This window comes from Cantharellus anzutake, assembly GCF_015039405.1.
Source record: "Cantharellus anzutake strain C23 chromosome Unknown EI90scaffold_37, whole genome shotgun sequence".
Lineage (NCBI taxonomy): Eukaryota > Fungi > Basidiomycota > Agaricomycetes > Cantharellales > Hydnaceae > Cantharellus > Cantharellus anzutake.
The window spans coordinates 366,303-386,991 of NW_024066987.1; the positions used below are offsets into that span (position 1 = coordinate 366,303).

The 20,689-nt window shown below is 49.2% G+C and overlaps 4 protein-coding genes across 4 annotated transcripts; 3 read left to right on the forward strand and 1 right to left on the reverse strand.

Annotated features, from left to right (window-relative positions):
* Window positions 1-187: 187 nt before the first annotated feature.
* Window positions 188-5,562, forward strand: EI90DRAFT_3065826 (uncharacterized protein). The gene is made up of 6 exons (XM_039060913.1): window positions 188-789; window positions 844-1,032; window positions 1,094-1,247; window positions 1,300-4,260; window positions 4,320-4,462; window positions 4,513-5,562. Exons 1-6 carry the CDS (start codon window positions 430-432, stop codon window positions 5,308-5,310), a joined length of 4,605 nt encoding a protein of 1,534 aa, XP_038914060.1. The 5' UTR covers window positions 188-429; the 3' UTR covers window positions 5,311-5,562.
* Window positions 5,563-12,806: 7,244 nt separating this feature from the next.
* EI90DRAFT_3126360 (uncharacterized protein) lies at window positions 12,807-13,936 on the reverse strand (the record flags this gene model as incomplete). The annotated part of the gene is made up of 5 exons (XM_039063909.1): window positions 12,807-13,025; window positions 13,080-13,141; window positions 13,238-13,307; window positions 13,360-13,646; window positions 13,702-13,936. The coding sequence occupies 5 exons, from the start codon at window positions 13,934-13,936 to the stop codon at window positions 12,807-12,809; spliced, it is 873 nt and encodes a 290-aa protein (XP_038914061.1).
* A 3,604-nt stretch (window positions 13,937-17,540) lies between these two features.
* Window positions 17,541-17,723, forward strand: EI90DRAFT_2896154 (uncharacterized protein; the record flags this gene model as incomplete). Its single annotated transcript, XM_039054019.1, has 1 exon — window positions 17,541-17,723. A coding segment is annotated over one exon (183 nt), but the record flags the coding sequence as incomplete, so codon positions are not given.
* A 543-nt stretch (window positions 17,724-18,266) lies between these two features.
* On the forward strand, window positions 18,267-18,716 carry EI90DRAFT_3126361 (uncharacterized protein; the record flags this gene model as incomplete). Its single annotated transcript, XM_039063910.1, has 3 exons — window positions 18,267-18,536; window positions 18,586-18,631; window positions 18,682-18,716. The coding sequence occupies 3 exons, from the start codon at window positions 18,267-18,269 to the stop codon at window positions 18,714-18,716; spliced, it is 351 nt and encodes a 116-aa protein (XP_038914063.1).
* Between the last annotated feature and the right edge of the window lie 1,973 nt (window positions 18,717-20,689).

Sequence of the window (20,689 nt, forward strand, 5' to 3'; positions counted from 1 at the left end):
AATTTTGGAATAGGTGAAGACGATTTACAATCTAATTCCTAACTCACTCCTCGATAATATATATCAGTATCCTCGCTGTGCTTTGGTTATCATTACGTTGATATCAGACAGCCCAACGACATGTGTATATACATGATACGCCAAGGATGAGTTCTGACGTTTGTGCGAATATGCTTAGGTCAGCTGGAAAACTCCGCGACTGCACGAGGTTTGTTGAAGCCTCAACCAAAACGCATTTCCATCGCGCTCAGGCGCTTCCCCTCGTTCTTTTCCCGTTTTGCCGGCTTTTTCTTACGCACTTCTGTGTTGGTGTGACACAGACGTGTCTGGTAGCGCAATCTCTACCGCATAGACGCTTGTTGTCAAACTCTAGCAAAACTCCGTCAGAAATCAGCTCGCGTCGTACTTCTTCACGTCTCTTTTCTCGCTATGTCGTCATTTATATCCAATGCCGCCGACGCTCCTCCCGGTTTCGGTGTATTCCAAGCCGTTGAAGATGACTTGTCCATCCAGCGAGGAATACGGGAACAACTGCAAGCATTGATCGATGACAAGAAACGGCAGCTCACCCTCGTGGGGACTTTGGGGCAACGGTTTCTTAGTCAGGAAGTTGAACTTGAGGAGCGTATACAGCAAATGGATGAAGCAGAAATTGAAGCCTCACAGTCTGGCGATTTGGAGGCTTCTGCACATATTAGGGACAAACTGGAAGACTTGGCCAGAACAATGCAAACGTGGGAGACGGAGAACCAAGAGATGTGGGCTAAAGCCCTTGCTCTTGGCACATCAGTAAGTATAAGGGTCAGATATTCCTATACTACCGCCGTTCATGCTGTCCGACAGTTGGCTAATGGCGAAAAGCCGAACGTCGATCCATTCACTGCACCATCCTCCTCTTTCAGTTCCTCATTAAGTGGGGATATGTCATTTCACCCTGAAGTAGCCCCTTCGGCTGCGCAATCCTCCCGGCGTGCCAAGAATGCGGGGCTGCCGAGGGCAAATCACGTTGGTGAGTTAGATTGGTATGAAGATGTGAGTACACTACTCCATTTTTACTCATGTCGGGATCATTGAAATAGAATTCGCAACCGAGATTGGAAATTCGTTGACACGCGAAATCCGCCGCATGCACGCGCTGTTGAGCGAGCGTGATAAAGCCTTACAGGATCTGAAAGAGGAGAGAGATGATTTGGAGCGCAGCTTAGAGACCCTTCGGGCATCGTTCAGAGAACAACAGACGAATGCTGGTCAGTTGAGGTCTGACAAGGCTGCAGGTTCGGTTTAACTCACAGTTCACAGAAAAATATAGGGAGGAGAATTGGAATTTGGAGTATGCACTTCAAGAATTGCGGGAAAAACTGAACGAGGCGAACGCATCTACTCAAAGAGCAGAGGCTGAAAACAAGCGCACACTCAAACAGCTTACCTCTGCTCGGGAAACTATCGATGCACAAAAGAACGAAACAGAACGGCTGCAAGGCTCCTTGGATGATATTCAATCGAAGCATGAGACCGATGTTGCTCAAATGAGAAAAACTACCGCTAGTCTTCAAAGGGAGAAAAGTGACTTGCAAACAACCCTGGATACTTTGAAATCTGATTTGGCCAAGAAGTCTAGATCTTTGCCAAATCGTTTTGGGTCTCCAGTGACACCTACGGATGCCGCTGGGACTCCGGGAGATGATGACGATGTATTTACAGGTGGTCACTCCACGCGTCGGAGGTACGATACCAGCAGCTTACGTTCCCCAATTGATGGCACGGAAGACGAGTCTTGGGCCGACGTCTCGCCGACAAAGCCTTCCATAATAACCCCTTCTCATCCATCCACGGAAATAGAGGCTTTGAAGCAGTCCCTCGCCCACGCCCATCGACAAATATCAACACTCAAGAATTCAGTTCAACGTGAGAAAGAGCAGAAGCAGGAGTATCGTCGGAGACTCGCCCTGAAGGGAGAGGCTCCCGATGAATGGGAGGACGACGAGGACACGATGGCAAGCCCGATGTCCAACCGGGCGACCATTGAATCGCCATCTCGTGGGCTGCCGGGACGGAGGCGGGGCGGGAGGCTCACGCTCGCTCAGAAGCTCGGTATTGTTGCGGCGGAGAGAGCGCTTGGAAGTCGTTATCAAACCAATGATGCAGAACCATCAGCCGTGGGTCTTGGGGGCAATAATATCGATGATGATGACGAGCCTTCTCCATTTGTTGACCAGAAGACCAGTCGTCCCACCAGTATAGATGGCATGGACCCCGCTTTTGCGAATGTGTTACAAAGTCTTCCCTCGAGGGAGTCTGTGACGGCAATTGACACTGACGAAACTCGCTTTGCAACTTTCCCTCGCCGTGCAAGGGGTGGTGGCGCTTTCAAGTCGGAGCCTCGTCCACCGTCAATGGGTGATATCGCTCCAACAGCATTGAGCGCAGAACTAGGCACCCATGGTGCCCTAGGTGAAGGTTCTATGACGACTGCCAACGAGAGCATCTACGGTATTTACTCACCTGAGTCTCGTGAGATCGGCGTCCAAGTTGAACCACTTCCAAATGTCATCACGACCGATGCCGGCGTGCAGACAGACGAGCAGGAAATGGTCCCTCCGCACAGCATGGCCGAAGTTGGTGTTCAGCATGAGAGCTTCCCAGCCCTACGTGCCTCTGCCGCGGTACAGACTCAACCTGTTATGGTGCATGTGTCGACATCCACCGACCCTGAACCTCCTCGTCTCAGCTTGGGTGTTTCAACTGACAGTCAGGCTGTATGCGACTCGTCGGCACAGACAATCTCCCCGTCTCTTGGTCACACTTCAACGCAGACTATTCCACCACCAACAGTGGATGCTGCAATCCAAACTATGGGACCCGGAGTCCAACCAATTCCTGTTCCGATCATTGTTGAGCCCTTGCACCACCCTAGCGAAACGTCCCCTCCTGCAACTTTGTCATCCTCCTCCGATCAAGTGATTCCCCGCGCTATTCCATGGAGCAGACCCCGGCCAGTAGGGATGATTTTCGAAAGTGACTCCGAAGAGACCGAGACAGAAGGGGAATATGTCGATGCCAGGGAATCGGAGCCCACCCCATCAAGTTCCGTTCAAGACTTCCACTCATTCCAAAGTGCGATAGATTACGCAGACAGTGATGCTGATAGTATGCGAACAAGCACCGGTCAAACATCTTTCGCCAACGCTTTGGGCAGACGCAGTGTTCGAAGTCGACACGACTCCCAGGCGACAACGCGTGCAACACTACAGACCCCCAACACAGACACGAAGGAGATGTCTGTCCAAACAGATGAATGGATCCCAACCCCCAGACCAGCGCTACCAAGCGCTATCAGTTTCCATAGAGTTGGTAGCACCCAGCCGACGCAGTTCCAATACGTGCCATCATCCCCAATGAAAACTACGTCCTCATCGGTCGCTCTAGCCACCAGTATATCGAAATCACCGGTCAGAGATTCCATCGGTACATTTGGAAGTCCTGATCGTGACAGGACGCTTTCCATGACAAGCACAAGCGAGCGAAGCCTGCAGGGTGAGGTGCTAAACAAGGATGATGCCAACCCAACCATGGTTAGTTCGCCCACCATCGACCGATCCCGGCCCCCTACCATGTCCCTCCCCCCTCCCCCAAGCATGCCGCCGCCCCCAACAATTCCAACGAAGAAATCTTCGATGCCCCCACCCCGTCCCACGTCACCCCCTCCTCCAGAACTCATTCAACGTGCAACTACGCCAACCTTTGGAAGACAGTCATCTTTACTGGTCCCACCAAACAGAGCGAATCGTCCTGGCAGTAGCATCCCTCCATCTCAAGCTGGTCTACGTCAACCACCTTCGACTGGCAGCTTTAGATCTGCGGCGAATGGAGCAACCAAATCCGGATCAGCATTCATCACACCTAGAACCGACAGGCGTGACATGTCTCAAACCTCTCTGCTTTCTGCATCTAGTGTTCCATCACGCAGACTTTCAATTTCCTCGTCTCATTCGAGTGCCAAAAAGCCAATCACTAACGCAGCTCCCGGTCCCGAGACACCGATCCAATCTGCACCATCAACCGATCCAACAGTTATTCATGCTATCACGCAGACCATGATCGGGGAGTTCTTGTATAAGTACACCCGGCGAGTTGTTGGTAAAGGCCACGGCGAGAAACGACATAAACGGTTCTTTTGGATACATCCCTATACTAGGACTCTGTACTGGAGCTCGGCGGACCCAGGCGCTTCTAGTACGGGTGAATCGAATGCTAAAAGTGGTAAGTTTCATTCTGATCTGTGCACACAGCTCAGGCTCAAATTCCACTTTGCTGGACAGCCTACATTGATGCCGTTAAGTCTGTTATTGATCCCAATCCCATGCCTCCTGGATTACATCAATACAGCATTGTCGTATACACGCCACAACGAGAAATGAAGTTCACTGCGCCAACGAAGGAGCGGCATGATATTTGGTTTCGAGTAAGTCCATCCTCCGTATTCTACAATCGGTTGACGCTGAGCCTTTATAGGCATTGTCATATCTCATCGATCGTCCAAGTGCCGTCCTGGTCTCAACCCCAGCAGTTGGGTCTATGACGCCATCCCCTATTCCTGCCCGAACGATGCCAAGTTCACATAGAGAGGATGGAACACTAAAGGGAAAGAACGAAGCTATGATGGCCAGTCCGTCCAGTGTTCGGAGTGCTATGTCGAAAGGCTCTATGGATTCTTGGAATCTGACGCCACGTGCTCGCGCGCAAGCACATCTTGCCCCTCAATCAATCAGTCGACGCACCGCCACTCCAGCCACCGAGTATTTGAGGCAGTATTCGGAGCCCCAATATCGTCCTTACCCTGACTTGCACAGCCCAACTCGCTCAACTCGTTCTCTACAGCAGCGCTTTGAAGATGCGCTAGACAATCGCGATGATGAAGAGTTTGAGACTATCGAACATCAATTCCCTAATACTGGTGATTTCGAAATAAATGATGAGCCTGGGGAAGGTTTCGAGGGTTTGGAAAATGTTCGAGCGTGCTGCGATGGGGAGCATGATCTGAATGATTTGTCGAAGGGGCCGAATCCCCATCACCATCACCATCACCAGGCTGCCGTGCGTCCCTCATCTAGACTATCCTCTCGGCCAGACATTCCTCCAACATCTCGACCAGTTTCACCGAGCGCTTGGAGTTTTAGGTCCCGTAGCGGCAGCCAGCGTTCCGACGGAGCCAGCTTGTTTTCTTGGGGGGGTGGGGGTGACGGAGCAGGCAAACACAGTCTCAGGTTTGGATCCCGACGGTCTGCAAAGTCTTCCGCTCCTGCGATGTGACATCGAGCGCTTGGCTGGTAGCACACTTGATCCCTCAAACTTCACACTCCTTTTGATCGATACCCCTTCCATTTATGCCATTCAATCCGTGGCAATCACTGAACTTCGTTTTCGTTACTCCTCGATTTGATGCATTACTCACATGCTCTTGCCAAAGGAAGATTATTAGTTGCTACGCCCTAGTGTTTCGCTCTGTATTACTTTCTACTTCTAGATTTTGATTTTCAAATAATACTACAGTTAGCTACGCGACATCGGAATGAACGTAAAAACCCAAATTAATGAGGCGTGTCGTATTGCCTTGCCATGGTTCAAATTTAAACATTCTCTGTGAGGGCAGTGTTCCGTTCCTGATTCATCGTCAGCGGTTAAACCTAGAAGACATGAGAAGTTAAACATGCTTGCAGCGAGCCTGAAACCGTCGCCCACGAAAACCGATGGTCCATCAAGGCTTTCGTGTCGATTCATTTGAATAATGGCCAAAATCAGCGCCTATATACACGTTATGAGGGCTTTACGAGTGTGGCGGAGAGAATTTTGGAGTCCAGGTGCAAACCGTTATGTGGTGTTGATTGATGTAGAAGATCAAGAGTGATTCGGCTGGAAAGGACTCATCCCTGCAAGCCAGGGGAGTGAGTGTGAAACTTAAGCATAAGATCCAACAGCAAATAGCCTTTCGGGACGAACGAGTCAGAATTGAGAGTTACTTGCACGAACTCAGCTGGTTGGGAAGTCGTGGGTGGAAGGAAACAGAGTCTCGTCGTGTTGAGAAAGAACAAAGGCATTGCACCTCAAGCACTCTGAAAGTCAAGTACTGCGTCTAAGCCAAAAATCTCGGCGTAGGAAATCACGGGGATTACACGGGGATAACCCGATTTCCATGACATTTCCTGCGTCGGATATTCGTTCTGTCCGCTGGTGGATTGGGGGTTACCTTGCCGAGGATTGGGCCAGGGAATGATGGGGATTTGGGGGTGGTTGACAATCTCCCATAATGTCAAATCCACGTCTGAAAAAAACTTTCTGACAACTTTCACCACAACATATATTTCTCAATAAGCACCAGACTCCTTCCCAGTCGCTCACATGATTTCTCCGAGGTTTAGCCGCAACTTGTACAACTTGCAACACGTGATGTTCCCACGCTAAGTTGTAATGAGTTGTACATAGGTTACGGAATATAATTTTTAGTATTTACGCATGCGGTCATTGCACCCAACCCAACCTGTGGAGACTAAGGGAGCACATCCTGTTGGAGGAACCGTGTGCTATGGGAGGCCGGACGAGTTTTCGTACAGCCACATTCCCACACCCGAGCGAGGAACTCGCCCGGACAGCCACATTCCCGAAGTAGCGTGACTACTTGGTCACAACACCTTTTCTTCTTACTTATTTTGGTCACTTCGGACTTATCCGCGAAGTCCACAAACTATATTCAATCTTTTGAATTAGTTTCCCTTTTCCTCAGTTCTTGCGCATATAGTGAGACTGAGGTTAGTTATCTTTCTTTCTTTCTTATATCTTATAACTCATTGTATATTACCTTATAGCTTTACTACTAGGTAATATAATAGTTCTCGCGCATATAGTGAGACTGAGCTTTACTACTAGAGCAAGTGGTTATTCCGTTACATCCAAGGTTGTGAGGTCAATATCTGGGGGTGCATGAATGTTATGGAAATGGGAATTTCCCATTTTAGACTCTTATGGGTTCTGTATCACATGATTTGTATAGTAATTAAGTTTATCCAATCAATAATCAACAAAAACCCGCTGCCACACTACCTGTTCAACAACATGTTAAACCATCTGTGAAACAACCTGTAAACCCTTATGTCCAACCCCCTTCCCTATTCCTGCGCCAGAACGGACGAAAATGGGCGCCTCCGGCCCCATTTTTGTAACATTGGTGCCCCAACCCCGGTTGCACTCAGGAATCCAGAGATGCAACACCCTGCGCAGGAAATACCGCATCGATACCCCGCATCGAGGCCCCCAGACAATCGCCAGAAGGCGATTTCTGTTCTGCAGCAAGTCCTGGAGGAGTTCTCTAGTGGAACGCTTCCAGGCGCGCGCGCACCGCTGGATCTGTTATTGGAATGGAGACAGCTGAATCTGGAGACGATTGGGATGGAAATCAAGCGCGATTGGGCCACAGGATCAGCCCTCTATCGCCTCGTACGCTCGCGCCGTCACCAACTGCGCTTTCTTGTCCAAGAAGCGCGAAAATTCACCCAGGCAGCAGCAGCACTGGGACTTATGCCGCACGATTTTGAGGTGGACCCCCGGGGCGATTGTAGTTTGATACTGGGTGGATCCCAGCTGAGTAGCTCGCATATAGCTTGGAACTTTTTGGTTAGGCGACTGGCTGACTTCTATTTACATTTCAAACGCGTCAAGGAGGCTGTTGCCTCATATTCGCTGGAAATGCAGCCTTCTAGCGCCGCTCTGACGCGATCCCAGCGCTCCCCAGCCAGTTCCCTCCCTCAAACGACCACTCTAACGCTGTCCAACCCCCCCAATTCGCGTCATTCTCATGCAATCGCGTGTCCGCTTGCGCAGACGCGTCCAGTTCACGAGTTGATGGATTTTGGGTCAAAATCGACACCCAAACCGGCGATTTCGTCGCGTTTGGTCGTTCCAATTCCCCCTCCAGCCCCTCAGCGCCTTTCAACGCCGTCGCATCCGCCAAATTCGACGCAAATGTCGATTTCGCCGCATCTGCCGCTCCCTCCATCACACCCGGTTGCTCCACCACCGATTCCCTGGCACACCCGGCCCATTTCCACGCGCCCCACACCCTCTCTGGATCCCCTCATCCCTGTGCCACCCCCAGAAACGCCGCATCCCCTCTCTCTTTCTCCTCCACTTCCCACTCCGACACCTCTGCCGATTCCGACAAATCCACATCCACATCCGCTCCCTCTCTCCCACCATTCTCCCCCACTTCCTTCAGTGCGGCCTCCTCTCCACCGCACTCCAACACCATTGGGTCGGCTCTGCTCTGCTATTTGTAGCGCGGACTCGACTCAGCTCCGAGTCCATTCTGGGGCACCCTTTCTGTCTGCCCCAAATCTTTTAGGGCCTATGCGACCACCTGGTGAGCCACCTCCCTGTGGGACCATAGAGGTCTGGGGGGCTGAGGCCTCATTTACATTATTTCTTATAATTTCTTATAATTTTGATGTTTTGTTTCGTAATTTAAACCTCATGCCAAGCTTTCCCACTGGGTTTTGGTGCTGGCTGAGGGACTTTTTCTTTATTGTGAGACTTCTCACAACCTTTCTCTTCTGTTCCTTTCCTCCATTTTGGGGCCTTCTGCACAGAATCCCATAAGAGTCTGGGGGGCGATGTTATGGAAATGGGAATTTCCCATTTTAGACTCTTATGGGTTCTGTATCACATGATTTGTATAGTAATTAAGTTTATCCAATCAATAATCAACAAAAACCCGCTGCCACACTACCTGTTCAACAACATGTTAAACCATCTGTGAAACAACCTGTAAACCCTTATGTCCAACCCCCTTCCCTATTCCTGCGCCAGAATGGACGAAAATGGGCGCCTCCGGCCCCATTTTTGTAACAGTGAAGTTTAACAGTTTATATATTACTTAGTTACCAGTCACTTGTTTGTGCCTGGTGGCATAAGTGGTATAGCATTAGCTGAGGCTATGTAGTGTTTTTAAGTGGCACATGTTCGATTCTCACTTAGGAAACTTTTTTTTTCATACCCTCCATTCCTTAGTGTACAGAAAACAACCATTTCACACAATTATTCCATGGGAGGGCCCAAAAAAAGTGAGAATTGAACATGTGCCACTTAAAAAGACTGCATAGCCTCAGCTAATGCTATACCACTTATGCCACTGGGCACAAACAAGTGACTAGTAACTAAGTAATATATAAACTGTTAAACTTCGCACGCCCAGATGTGCTCCCTTAGTCTCCACAGGTTGGGTTGGGTGCAATGACCGCATGCGTAAATACTAAAAATTATATTCCGTAACCTATGTACAACTCATTACAACTTAGCGTGGGAACATCATGTGTTGCAAGTTGTACCAGTCGCTTGACAGATTTCAGAGGGCAACATAAGTTGTGGCTAAACCTCGGAGAAATCATGTGAGTGACTGGGAAGGAGTCTGCTTGCACTTATGAATTCACACGGTGTATTAGCCCTAGGTTGATCAATTGAGTTTTCGCAACACTACATCCCCCTGCAACCCCAAACAAACTATAAGCATGGTAACTACAGATACCCCGCTGAGGACCAAGTGTAGACCAAACAACGCAATGCTTGATGCTGGTTGACCTCTCACAGCTCCCAATTCAATTTTGAAACTCAAACTTGAGGCCTTTCGCAACAAGTTGCATGCTGAGTACTGGGGAGACATTGACGATACGCTTATCGGCCCCCATATCTTCCTCACAAATGCTCAAATTGTTCATCTCTGTCATCTCACACACATGAACGTGCTGCAAACTATTGAGGATCTTTACAACAATTTTGAATGGAATTGGATGCCCTGCTACGGCGAATCGCTGTTCTGTCTCATACATAGCATCTGTGAGCCCGGCCCCACCTTGGATGTCCCTAGGAATGCAGATGACTGCGTCTTGCAGTGCACGCCATCAGTCAATGTGCCTGGAGAACCCGGTACCAGCTGCGTCGCTCCACCAAACTCAAAGAAGACAGCGAACAGCAGAATTGAAGGCCAATACGAGACCCAGTAGCCAATGCTGCAGTGCATGCCGCGTGCTGGGCCATAACAGTGCATCACATACCGCAAGCTCAACAACGTGAGTTGACCACAGCGTACATCAGTGTCCAAGAAATCTACTTATATTGAGGGTGTTCCACCACTAGAGTTGGCATACTATGTCACAGCTAATGCAGACTAGAATGAAATAATACTCAGTCTCGTGGTTGTGAATGCAATGAGAACTGAGGGCATCAGCGAAGTAAACATTGAGCTTTTACAGCCGATTCCAAAAAAAATTGCCATTTGAATTTCATCAAAAGAGATCTAGGGAATCCCCTTCTCTGCCAAATTTGGCAACATTTCAACCTTTTTTCAGGAAGTTGGCGGACCCAATGGTACTGTGAAACTCCTGAAAATAAAATAAAATAAAATAAATAAATATGTACTTGCACTTGCCTGTTGTTCAGCATGGGGAAACATCTCAAGTGCACTGCAAAGGACCTTCTGGTCTCCATGTCCCTAAAAATGAGTCCAAGGGAGATTGCTCAGGTCTCAGGAGTACCTGTGCGCACTATCCGACATTTGATTGCTACTCCTTATCAGCACCACATCCACTGAGGTGAGACACGAGGGCGATGCCGGACACTCAGTGTCCATACAGTGAATGTGATTTTTATAAGACTATCTCTTCATGGGATATTCATGACTCATGATTCTCAAAGTTTCTTGATAGCCTCATTGAACAGAAGCCTAATCTGCACCTCTATGAACTGCAAACTGCCCTTGCGAATGAACTCGAAATTGACACAAGTGTTCAGACAATTCAAAGAGAGTTGCATAGGCGTGGTCTCACTAGGAAAAAGGTTGGTCAACCCCCAGTCACTACCTTCCAAAACTGTGGCTCTAACTGATCATTTACTAGCTTCAGAAGCCAGCAGCTGAACGTGATGAACAACTGCAAGCCAATTTCAGGATACACATTGGCACAACTTATCACCCGGACCTGCTTGTCTTTGTAGATGAGACAGGGGTGAATCGCAACACATCCTCACATGCATATGGCTGGGCATCATGTGGGGAGAGGGCTCGGTGATGTGATTTTTTTTATCCATGGCACTAAGTCTGTATTGGGTTCATACCTAGTAACTTCAATGCTCAGTTCTTATTCCTTCAGATACTCCGTTCTTCCCACTATGTCCACAAATGGGATTATTCATGTTGATATACAGAAGGGCACTTACACCACAGAATCATTCAATGACTTTATTGCCTCACTTCTCATTCACATGAACCCATATCCTCAGCCTCAGTCCATGCTTGTTATGGACAATGCCTCTATTCACAAGTCTGATGCTCTTTTGGAGATGTGTGATGAACAGTGTGTGCGGTCCCTGACCAACTTGATCATACTAACCATATTGCAGAGGTATTAGGCTTGAGTTCCTCCCTCCTTATTCCCCTGACCTCAACCCGATAGAGGAGGCATTCTCGACAATCAAACAATGGCTGAAAAGGAATCATGACTATGTTGAAAATGAGTTTGCCTCTGCATCTCACCACTGAGCAACAGAATTGCTCCTAAGGGCTGTATTCTCAGTGACAAGTGATCAAGCACACAGCTGGTTTAGGCATGCCAGTTACTTGTAAAACATTGTACAATAATTACACTTTTTTTTTCATTATTTGTAGTTTTAACTATCTGATATTGCCTGACTTTGGTTATAATACATGAGGGCTATGCTATGGTACATGTTTGGAGAATAGAGGAACTATGACAGAAGTCCTCAAGTTGACTCCGAATCAAGCTCATGTCAGGGCACACACCCTGACTAGCCCGGACCCGGACCTGCATCCGGACCCGTGTCTGCCCACTGCACTTCCCGCATCTGTGCACACTCCGCACACCGCATGTTCCGGGCCCGGTTCCCACCCCCTCATGTGACTTCCGGGTAAGTGTATCTACTTGCCTCTTTATTTATACATCTTCTTACCCACAGTAGGTTGTGCCCTGGATAGGGCTGGTTACACCACAGGGCTGTGGACCATAGGGGAGGGTCATGGGGACCCGGGAGTCATCCCCTGACAGCTCATCAGCACTCTCATCCTGATCAACTTCGCAAAATCCATTGTCAAACCCGGAGTCCGAGTCCAAATCAACATGCACCACTGGTGGAAGATGCACAGCAGTGCATGTGCTCAGAGTGCTTGAACTCGAGGATATTTCAATGATGGAAATGGAAGTGGGCGATTTAGGATTGCCATGGTGTTTCAAATGAGAGTGGGATGTGGGGGGAAGAGTTGATGTTGAGGCATGCTTGATAGGACTGGGTGAGAGATCTACAATGGGTGGGTGTCAGGGGACGGACCCCGGGTCCCCATGACCCCTCTCTACAGTCCACAGTCTAGCCTGTAAACACAGCCCATCTCAGGGCATAACTACTGTGGGTAAGAAAGTGTATAGATAAATGAAGAGTAGGCTACACTTGCCTACTGTGGGTAAGAAAGTGAGAAGAAGGTTAACTTCTCACTTTCCCACAGTGGCCCCAATATGGCGAAAACTTCCGGGGATACCCAGAAGTCACATGAGGTGGGATCCGGGGTCGGATCATGCGGCGAGCGGAGCGTGCGGCACAGGAAGTGCGCGGGAAGTGGAGCGGGTCCGGACGCGGGTCCGGGTCCGGGCTATGTCAGGGTATGTGCCCTGACAGTGGGCGAGTCTTCTCTGGAGTAGCTGGGACAAGAACCACTGGCGCTTTTTCTGAATGAGTGGATGAATGGACCTGAACGCGACTTAGAGATTGATTTGTACCTTGCATCTTCCCCAAAAACCCTTTTTAGTGTCTGAAACACATTTCTTGTGCTTCATTGGCATTAGAGAGGGTGATGGTGGGGTGAGTGACCTTGCATGCTTCCAGCTGGGGCCATCATTTTGTTGGGGTTTGAGATGGGATGCCCTAAAAAGGTGATTGTTGGGTGGCTGAGTGAATGAAACATCCTTGACACCATCAACCTATGAGACCCTTCAGTCCCAGTAACACGAAACATGAGAGCCAAATATACATACCATTGCATTTGCCCAGACTGCAAGTGCCTCATTGGTGACATGTAAATGACGAAAATCCGCACCTGGGTGGTGGTAACAGTGTCACATGCACTTGCTACACCAGAGTTTCCTGCAAAGCTCCTCATATATCGCTTGGCATGCAGTGGATGGCGGGTCACTCGGATCTGTGGCTGTGCGGCACTTCTTGGTCACCATGTGTCCAGGCCATGGCTCCTTTTTGACTGCATCCTAGAGTGACACACTGTAAAAACAACTCCCTGATGTAGATAGAGTTGCAAACCTTATTGATAATACACATTTTTTTTTGCTTGAATGCTCGGGACTGAATGTCACGTTGGGCCTTGACTGCAACAGCAAAATCTTCCGCACTATTGATACGAGTCCAAATGGATTGCTTCTCATCAGATAGGTGGTATCCAATCCGGTGGACAGAAAGGTCCACCCCCATCCTGGTTAAAATCTCGTCCAGAACTTCTTGTGGTGATTGATCCTTTGAGTCAACAAAGTAGACAGTTTCGTCCTCCTTCTTCGGATCCATAGTATTCAACATAAACTCGTACTCAAAATCTAAGTAGTATGTCCAGAGTAAGTTTGGGAAAGGTAGTAAGATGAATATAAGTACCTTTTGTTCCCTTTTCTGTCTGTTTCCCCTTCAATGACCGCGATGGCTCTGCTGTGGAAGCGGGAGGTTGGGACATGGGGAGAGGAATAGTGCCAGCAACATAGGTGGGTGCGGGGTTGAAGACTGTGACAGGGCCCCATTGGCCAGGAAAGATAGGGATCTCAGTTTGGGTGTGCAACATCTGGCCTGAAGTGGGAGGTTCAGAAGATACACCATTATTGCTGTTGTGTGACATAGTGAAGTGGATAGTGAAGTGGATGCAGGAGAAAGGGGGCAATGCGCTGACCTCCTTGCCATCATTGCAGGTGTCCTATATACCATGTTCAGGCCCAGTTGTCATTTGTGTAAAATGTACATGACTAACTGGTAAATATAAATAGGATGTCATGCATCTTGCCAACATGACCAACAATGCAACACACATTTACACCGTGCCATGGCCCAGCCAGAATGTCCCTGTCATCATCCCATGTGCCGAGTTGTTTTGATTTGCACTGTTTGTCCCTGAAAAATTCAAAGGATGTCATGTGGCATGATTGTCAGGGGACGGACCCCAGGTCCCCATGACCCCTCTCGATGGCCCACAGCCTAACCTATGAACAGCCCTGTCCAGGGCAATGACTCTACTGTGGGTAAGAAAGTGAGAAGAAGGTTAACTTCTCACTTTCCCACAGTGACCCCAATATGGTGAAAACTTCCGGGGATACCCGGAAGTCACATGAAGGTAGGATCCGGGGACTGGAGCATGCGGCGCGGGAAGCACACGTGGGAAGTGGAGCAGGTCCAGACGCGGGTCCGGGTCCGGGCTAAGTCAGGGTATGTGCCCTGACAATGATCAACAACGTAACATGCACTTACACTGTGCCACAGTCTGGCAAAATATGCCTGTAAATGTTGCCCCATGAAGAAATTCAACACTGCTAGCGCTATAGACTTATGTCATGAATTCAACTGAGGTAAACCAGGTGACTGGACAAATGACATAAAATGGACAAGCCTGGTATCGAACCCAGGACCTCTAGTGTGCATCCATACACTACTCGCCCATTATGCCAGGGAGGTTACTCCATCCCATATTCCAACACCCCATGTGTCCTATATGCTGTGTCAGATGTTGGTCAGATGGGGTGGACCTGAAAATTGTCAGGGCCCGGCCTCGGACTTGGAGGCTCCCTGACCTCAACCCCCATCTGACCTGTCCTCACACTATGTGGGGCATGAGATGTATAGTAAAAGGAAGGGAATATATACACTTGCCTATGTGGGGCATGAGATGAGAAGAAGGGTAAAGGTCTCATCTCCCTGCATGGTTGCTATATAAAGGAATGGGTCACATGCCCACAACTATACAGCTCCTAGAGTTGTGTAGTGTGACCCAGAGGGAACATCCAGGTGGCAGTGCCCAGTAAGCATGGGAACATTCTGGGCGAGTTGCTCACCCAGAACTGTGGCTGTGACCTGTGGGAACATTCTGGGCGAGCTGCTCGCTCAGAAAGTTCCCACACTATCCCGTGTGCGTGGATACACAACACAGAAAGGCAACAACAAGGCAACAATGAAGGAATGGAAGGAAGGGATTGGTTGGGGAGCCTGGGGCACCCTAGGGCAGGGTGCTGAACCCTGACAAAAATTCACTATGTCACGTTTCTGGTCGGACCCCAGCACTAAGCGGATTCAACCAAATAAGGAAACCCTTTCATGAGGCATGGATCTGGTCAACCTTTTCAGGAAAAGAGAATCACCTGATCTCTTTCGATGAGATCCAAACAGCAATTTTTTTTGGAATTGGCTGTAAGCATCAATTACTTGAATGTAACAGGAGTAAGAGTTATTACAAATAAAGGAAAGTGAGGCAACCAACAGGTTGGAAAAAGGAAGATAAATGCTAAATAAACATGGAATGATAAGACAGTAGAGACTGACTAGAAATAAACCTAACATCAATCATCAGGTGTCTCACCGAGATAATGTAGGTCAGGTATCCTTGTGCTAAAGCATCAAGTGTCAGGGGACGACTCCTGGGTCCCCATGACCCTCCCCTATGGTCCACAGCCCTATGGTGTAACCAGCCCTATTGTCATATCCGTGCATATCCGATTCCGACCCGACTCCCGGACCTCCTTCTTCACCACCTCCGGAGTCCTGCCCTACTGCTGTCTGTTCTGATATTCACCCTCGGTCCTGACACCACACCTCCTCTCACCCCCCATGCCACCTCCACTCCTCCGTCCCTCTCCTGTCCTATCTCCGTCCGCTCCGATACTCACCTCGGCCTGAACACCACTCCTCTCACCACCCTCCTCCTACTCCTCCTCCCACTCCTCCGCTTCCTCCCCACAACACCTCCACCCTTCCGTCACCCTCCTACTCTTCTCCTGTCTGCTCCGATACTCACCTTTGGACCTGACACCTTTCCTCTCCTCCACACCTTTCCTCTCCTCCACACCTTTCCTCTCCTCCACACCTTTCCTCCTTCCTCCTTCCTCCCTCTTCCCTCTGGTCCTCTTCCACTGACCTCCCACCAAGTTACGACCTTCTGCTGCTGTCCCGTACTTCGTACTCGGACACCGCTCGTACCTTTGCTCCAAGCCTCCGTCATAGCTCCTACCTCGGACTTTGACTCCACCTCGGTCTTAGTCCATTGCATTGGTGACCTCATACTACGTAAACACCATTGCCAATATCCCTCGGACTTTCAACCCCGCCTCTGTAACCTCCGTAAGCTCCGCAACCTCCGAGCTCCATGGATCACCTTTGGCACTTTCACTGCTTGTAATGTATCCCTCGCGTTTTCCCCTCATCCCTATTTGGACTGCTGCTTCTTCCCATTCTAGCCAGTTAGTCATCATCCCCACTTCCCCTCATCCTCCTGCCCCTCTGGGCTTCGCCCTCCTTACCTCCTTTCAGACGTACCACAGGTTCTGCCTTATGACCTTTGGTACCACTCCGCTTCTGTCATCCCTTTGTTCCCATTCGGACGCCTTCGTTCCAATTCGAATCCCCTTTGTTTCCTTGTGCTTTCACCCTCCCCATTATATATATATCGGTGCCTGTACATACTCATTTTAGGCCTTAGTCTAAAATTGACCTGAAATGCCCCCTAGAGACTTCCTGCTCGCCTCCTATGAAATTAAGGACCAAATGGACAAACAGCAATGGCACAGCACTCCGCTTGAGTCGCTGAGGCCAAGGTCCCTCCTTGCTAAGTCTCCAGTTCCCCTCCGGAATCATCCGCCCTCGCCCAGTTCTAACACCTATCCAGGGCACAACCTACTGTGGGTAAGGAGATGGATAGATAAAGAGGCAAGTAGATACACTTGCCTACTGTGGGTAAGAAGATGAGAAGGAAGCTAACTTCTCATCTTCCCACAGTGGCCACAATATCAGGCAAACTTCCGGGGATACCCGGAAGTCACATGAGGGGGTGGGAACCGGGCCCAGAACATGCGGCGCACGGAGCGTGCATGGATGCGGGAAGCACAGCGGGCAGATGCAGGTCCGGATGCGGGTCCGGGTCCGGGCTAGTCAGGGTGTGTGCCCTGACATCAAGTCAACCATTGCTGTCTTCAAGGGGGGTCACTTAGGGAAATATCTCACCTGATGTCCCTTTTCAGGTTTCAGCGGCTTTGGAAGGACCCCCCCTCCCTATTCAATTCATTTGGGGACTGCTGAGATATGGTAGTTGCCATTTTGTTAATCTAATGCATTTTCCTGCACTTTTGCAGCCCACATCTTATTCTTCCTCAGAGACGATCTGGCACAATGGGCTTGGTGACAGACAGAGGCCACAGGGTTCATCCTCCCTGTTGACAAAAGGGTCAAATAAGGAATCTTTCACCATTGATTATCTGAATTCAACCTGTGTAAGACTCGTAAAATTCTCCTATGCTGCTGCCAGTCAACCATCACCCTCAAATCCATGTGCTAATGTCCCAGTCAAATGCCCTTGGTGTCCCAAGGGGGCTAACTCAGTGTGGAAGTATAATATGATGGCCCACTATGCCAAGAAACACTCACCTTTGCCACCTCCACCCAAGTTTCAAATCTCAGATTTTGACCTGGAAGGACTGAAGATGATCTGGAATGGCCGATGGGTAGCAAACTGAGCAGAAACTAGGAGAAGGAGATTTGTAGCGGCAAAGTTGGACATCTCTGATGCCCACAGCTCCCACCTTTCTGTCAGGGTACAACTGGGTCTGGACTGTTTACTCATGACTGATGACACATCAACCCCAGACTGGCACTGCCCGATCACTATCCCTGGACTGACACAGACATGTAATATATTCCCTCTTGTAAAGTGGCCCCACATTGCTGAGTACCCTGACCTTATCATTTCCTGAGTAGCAAGCAGGGAGGGTAACTTTCTTCTCTCATTTCCCCCTTGCTGCTCAGCTAGAATCTCCATCACAACCCACTCTATCAGGTTCCCCCATTGAAACTGACCCTCTCCCTTTCGGTCTCAGCTCCAGCGAGAGCTCCGGATTCCTCAACTTAGAGACCAAGCAGCTCGGTACTCTGACACTTTTCCTTCGGTATGTCTCACATTTTATAATGGATTTAACATGGAACTATCTACCAGTACTACAGACTTAGAAGAGTCTCCACCAGAAAACTCACAACTTGTCAGTGATATTGGCAATAGTGGTCACACTCCCAATGTGGCCGATGCCTCTGTACAACCAGCAACATATGCCAGTGGCCGCCCAATGCGTTTCACACCCAAATGGGCTACCAGTCTACTCATGTGTTGTACTTCTCAAGTCTCCCCGGCAGAGATCGAGGATGGCTCAGCAGTTGTTAGGTGTACTGCAGCTGGATGTGAGACTGTCTGGGTAAGTTCAGCATATGGGGAATGCAGCTGTGACTCATGAATATCCTTAGTTGTTGTTGTTGTTGTACTCTATTTTGTTACCCCATGGCCGCGTTTGTATGTGGCAGTGCGGCTAGCCCAACTAATTACATCTGAATGTACATGAGGGGCTCATCAATACAAGGTAGGGGAATATCCTTAGTTCCACAGGTTATGTCAAGGCCTCGGTACTTACATACCACCAAATTGGACTTGTGGGTCCCACAATGAGCAATGCAACATGAAGTGGGCACGGAAATAGAGTATAATCAACGTGTCTTAGACCTGTATATACGATATTTGAATCAAAAATTTTGACATGGCAAAAACTTGTTTTGACACATCAAGCTGACCCCCCTTGGCTGTCTTACAACAACAGCAACCTGCATAGTACAGAGCATGCCAGGAGATGCAGGGAAAATACACTCCCAAGACATGACAATCTCTAATTGATGAGGGTCGCAACCAATCTTAGGACCTTTAAAATTAGAGGTGCAATCGTTGACTGCAATGGATTCAATGGCATTAATGGATAGCATGCAACTTTGAGGAGACAGCCTTTCAAGTGATTATGATCAGCATGTTTGGGGATGTGTAAACATGCAAAGATGCTCAGGAAGAGATAATGTTTCAGTCTCCTTCACATTCAGGACCACTGGAGATGGAGAAGAGGAAGTTATTTGAATGGCAGGAGTGGAGTGAGGGGCAAGAAGAATAGAGCAAAATTCAAAAGGTGTGTCAGAAACGGTATTCAAAATATTTGCGGGAAGTGGAGCAGAGTGTGGCAGTGTGAGTGGACACTTAGCTAATATGCTACTCTGTCAGGGTTCAGCACCCTGCCCTAGGGTGCCCCAGGCTCCCCAACCAATCCCTTCCTTCCATTCCTTCATTGTTGCCTTGTTGTTGCCTTTCTGTGTTGTGTATCCATGTGCACGGGATAGTGTGGGAACTTTCTGAGCGAGCAGCTCGCCCAGAATGTTCCCATGCTTACTGGGCACTGCCACCTGGATGTTCCCTCCGGGTCACACTACACAACTCTAGGAGCTGTATAGTTGTGGGCATGTGACCCATTCCTTTATATAGCAACCATGCGGGGAGATGAGACCTTTACCCTTCTTCTCATCTCATGCCCTGCATAGGCAAGTGTATATATTCCCTTCCTTTTACTATACATCTCATGCCCCACATAGTGTGAGGACAGGTCAGATGGGGGTTGAGGTCAGGGAGCCTCCGAGTCCGAGGCCGGGCCCTGACATACTCCATTGCAAGGCATCGTGGGGGTTGTGTCAGGGGACGCCCGGTTATCCGGCCCCCCTTTTACTCTAAGCGATATCAATGAGGTAATTGTTAGCCGAGATTGTGTGAGATAATTACGTAGTTAGAACGCAGATATAACTCATTGCGCTATATTCGCTATCGCATCACCCCTTACCTGATATTCCCTCATTTCCCGCATCTTCTATCTTCCTATTTGATGTCATGTTTCTATTAGTTACCATCTTCCCAATGTAACTGCGCTCTCGTGAGTTAGCAGAACTCATGTACATAAGGCTACTATGCCAGCTGGGCTAGCCCCCAGCTTTGATATCGACTAGTTTCCTGGGGATACTCTTACGCTGCGAATAGACGCGCGGACTCTGACAGGTTGGGACTTTGGCTTCAATGACTTAACTGGAGCGTTGCGCCACATGTTCTAGGCTGTCCCATATTTCAAGTTAGTGGGAGGGACCTTGCAGTGACATTGACTCAGGTGGAGATGAAGCTTAGAGGTGAACTTAAAGACAAGAGGACTTTGGGGGATTTCTAGTCGATATTTGAACTGAGGTAAGAAGTAGTACTCTTACAAGATATAAATATGAGGGAGGAACAGAGAAGGGGCCAGTTGGTCCGATGCAGGGTGTCAGGGCACACACCCTGACTAGCCCGGACCCAGACCCATGTCCGGACCCGCTTCCACCTGCTGCACTTCCCACATGCGCGCATGCTCCGTGCACCGCATGCTCCGGGCCCGGTTCCTACCCCTTCATGTGACTTCCGGGTATCCCTGGAAGTTTTCCTGATATGGTGGCCACTGTGGGAAGATGAGAAGTTAGCTTCCTTCTCATCTTCTTACCCACAGTAGGTTGTGCCCTGGAT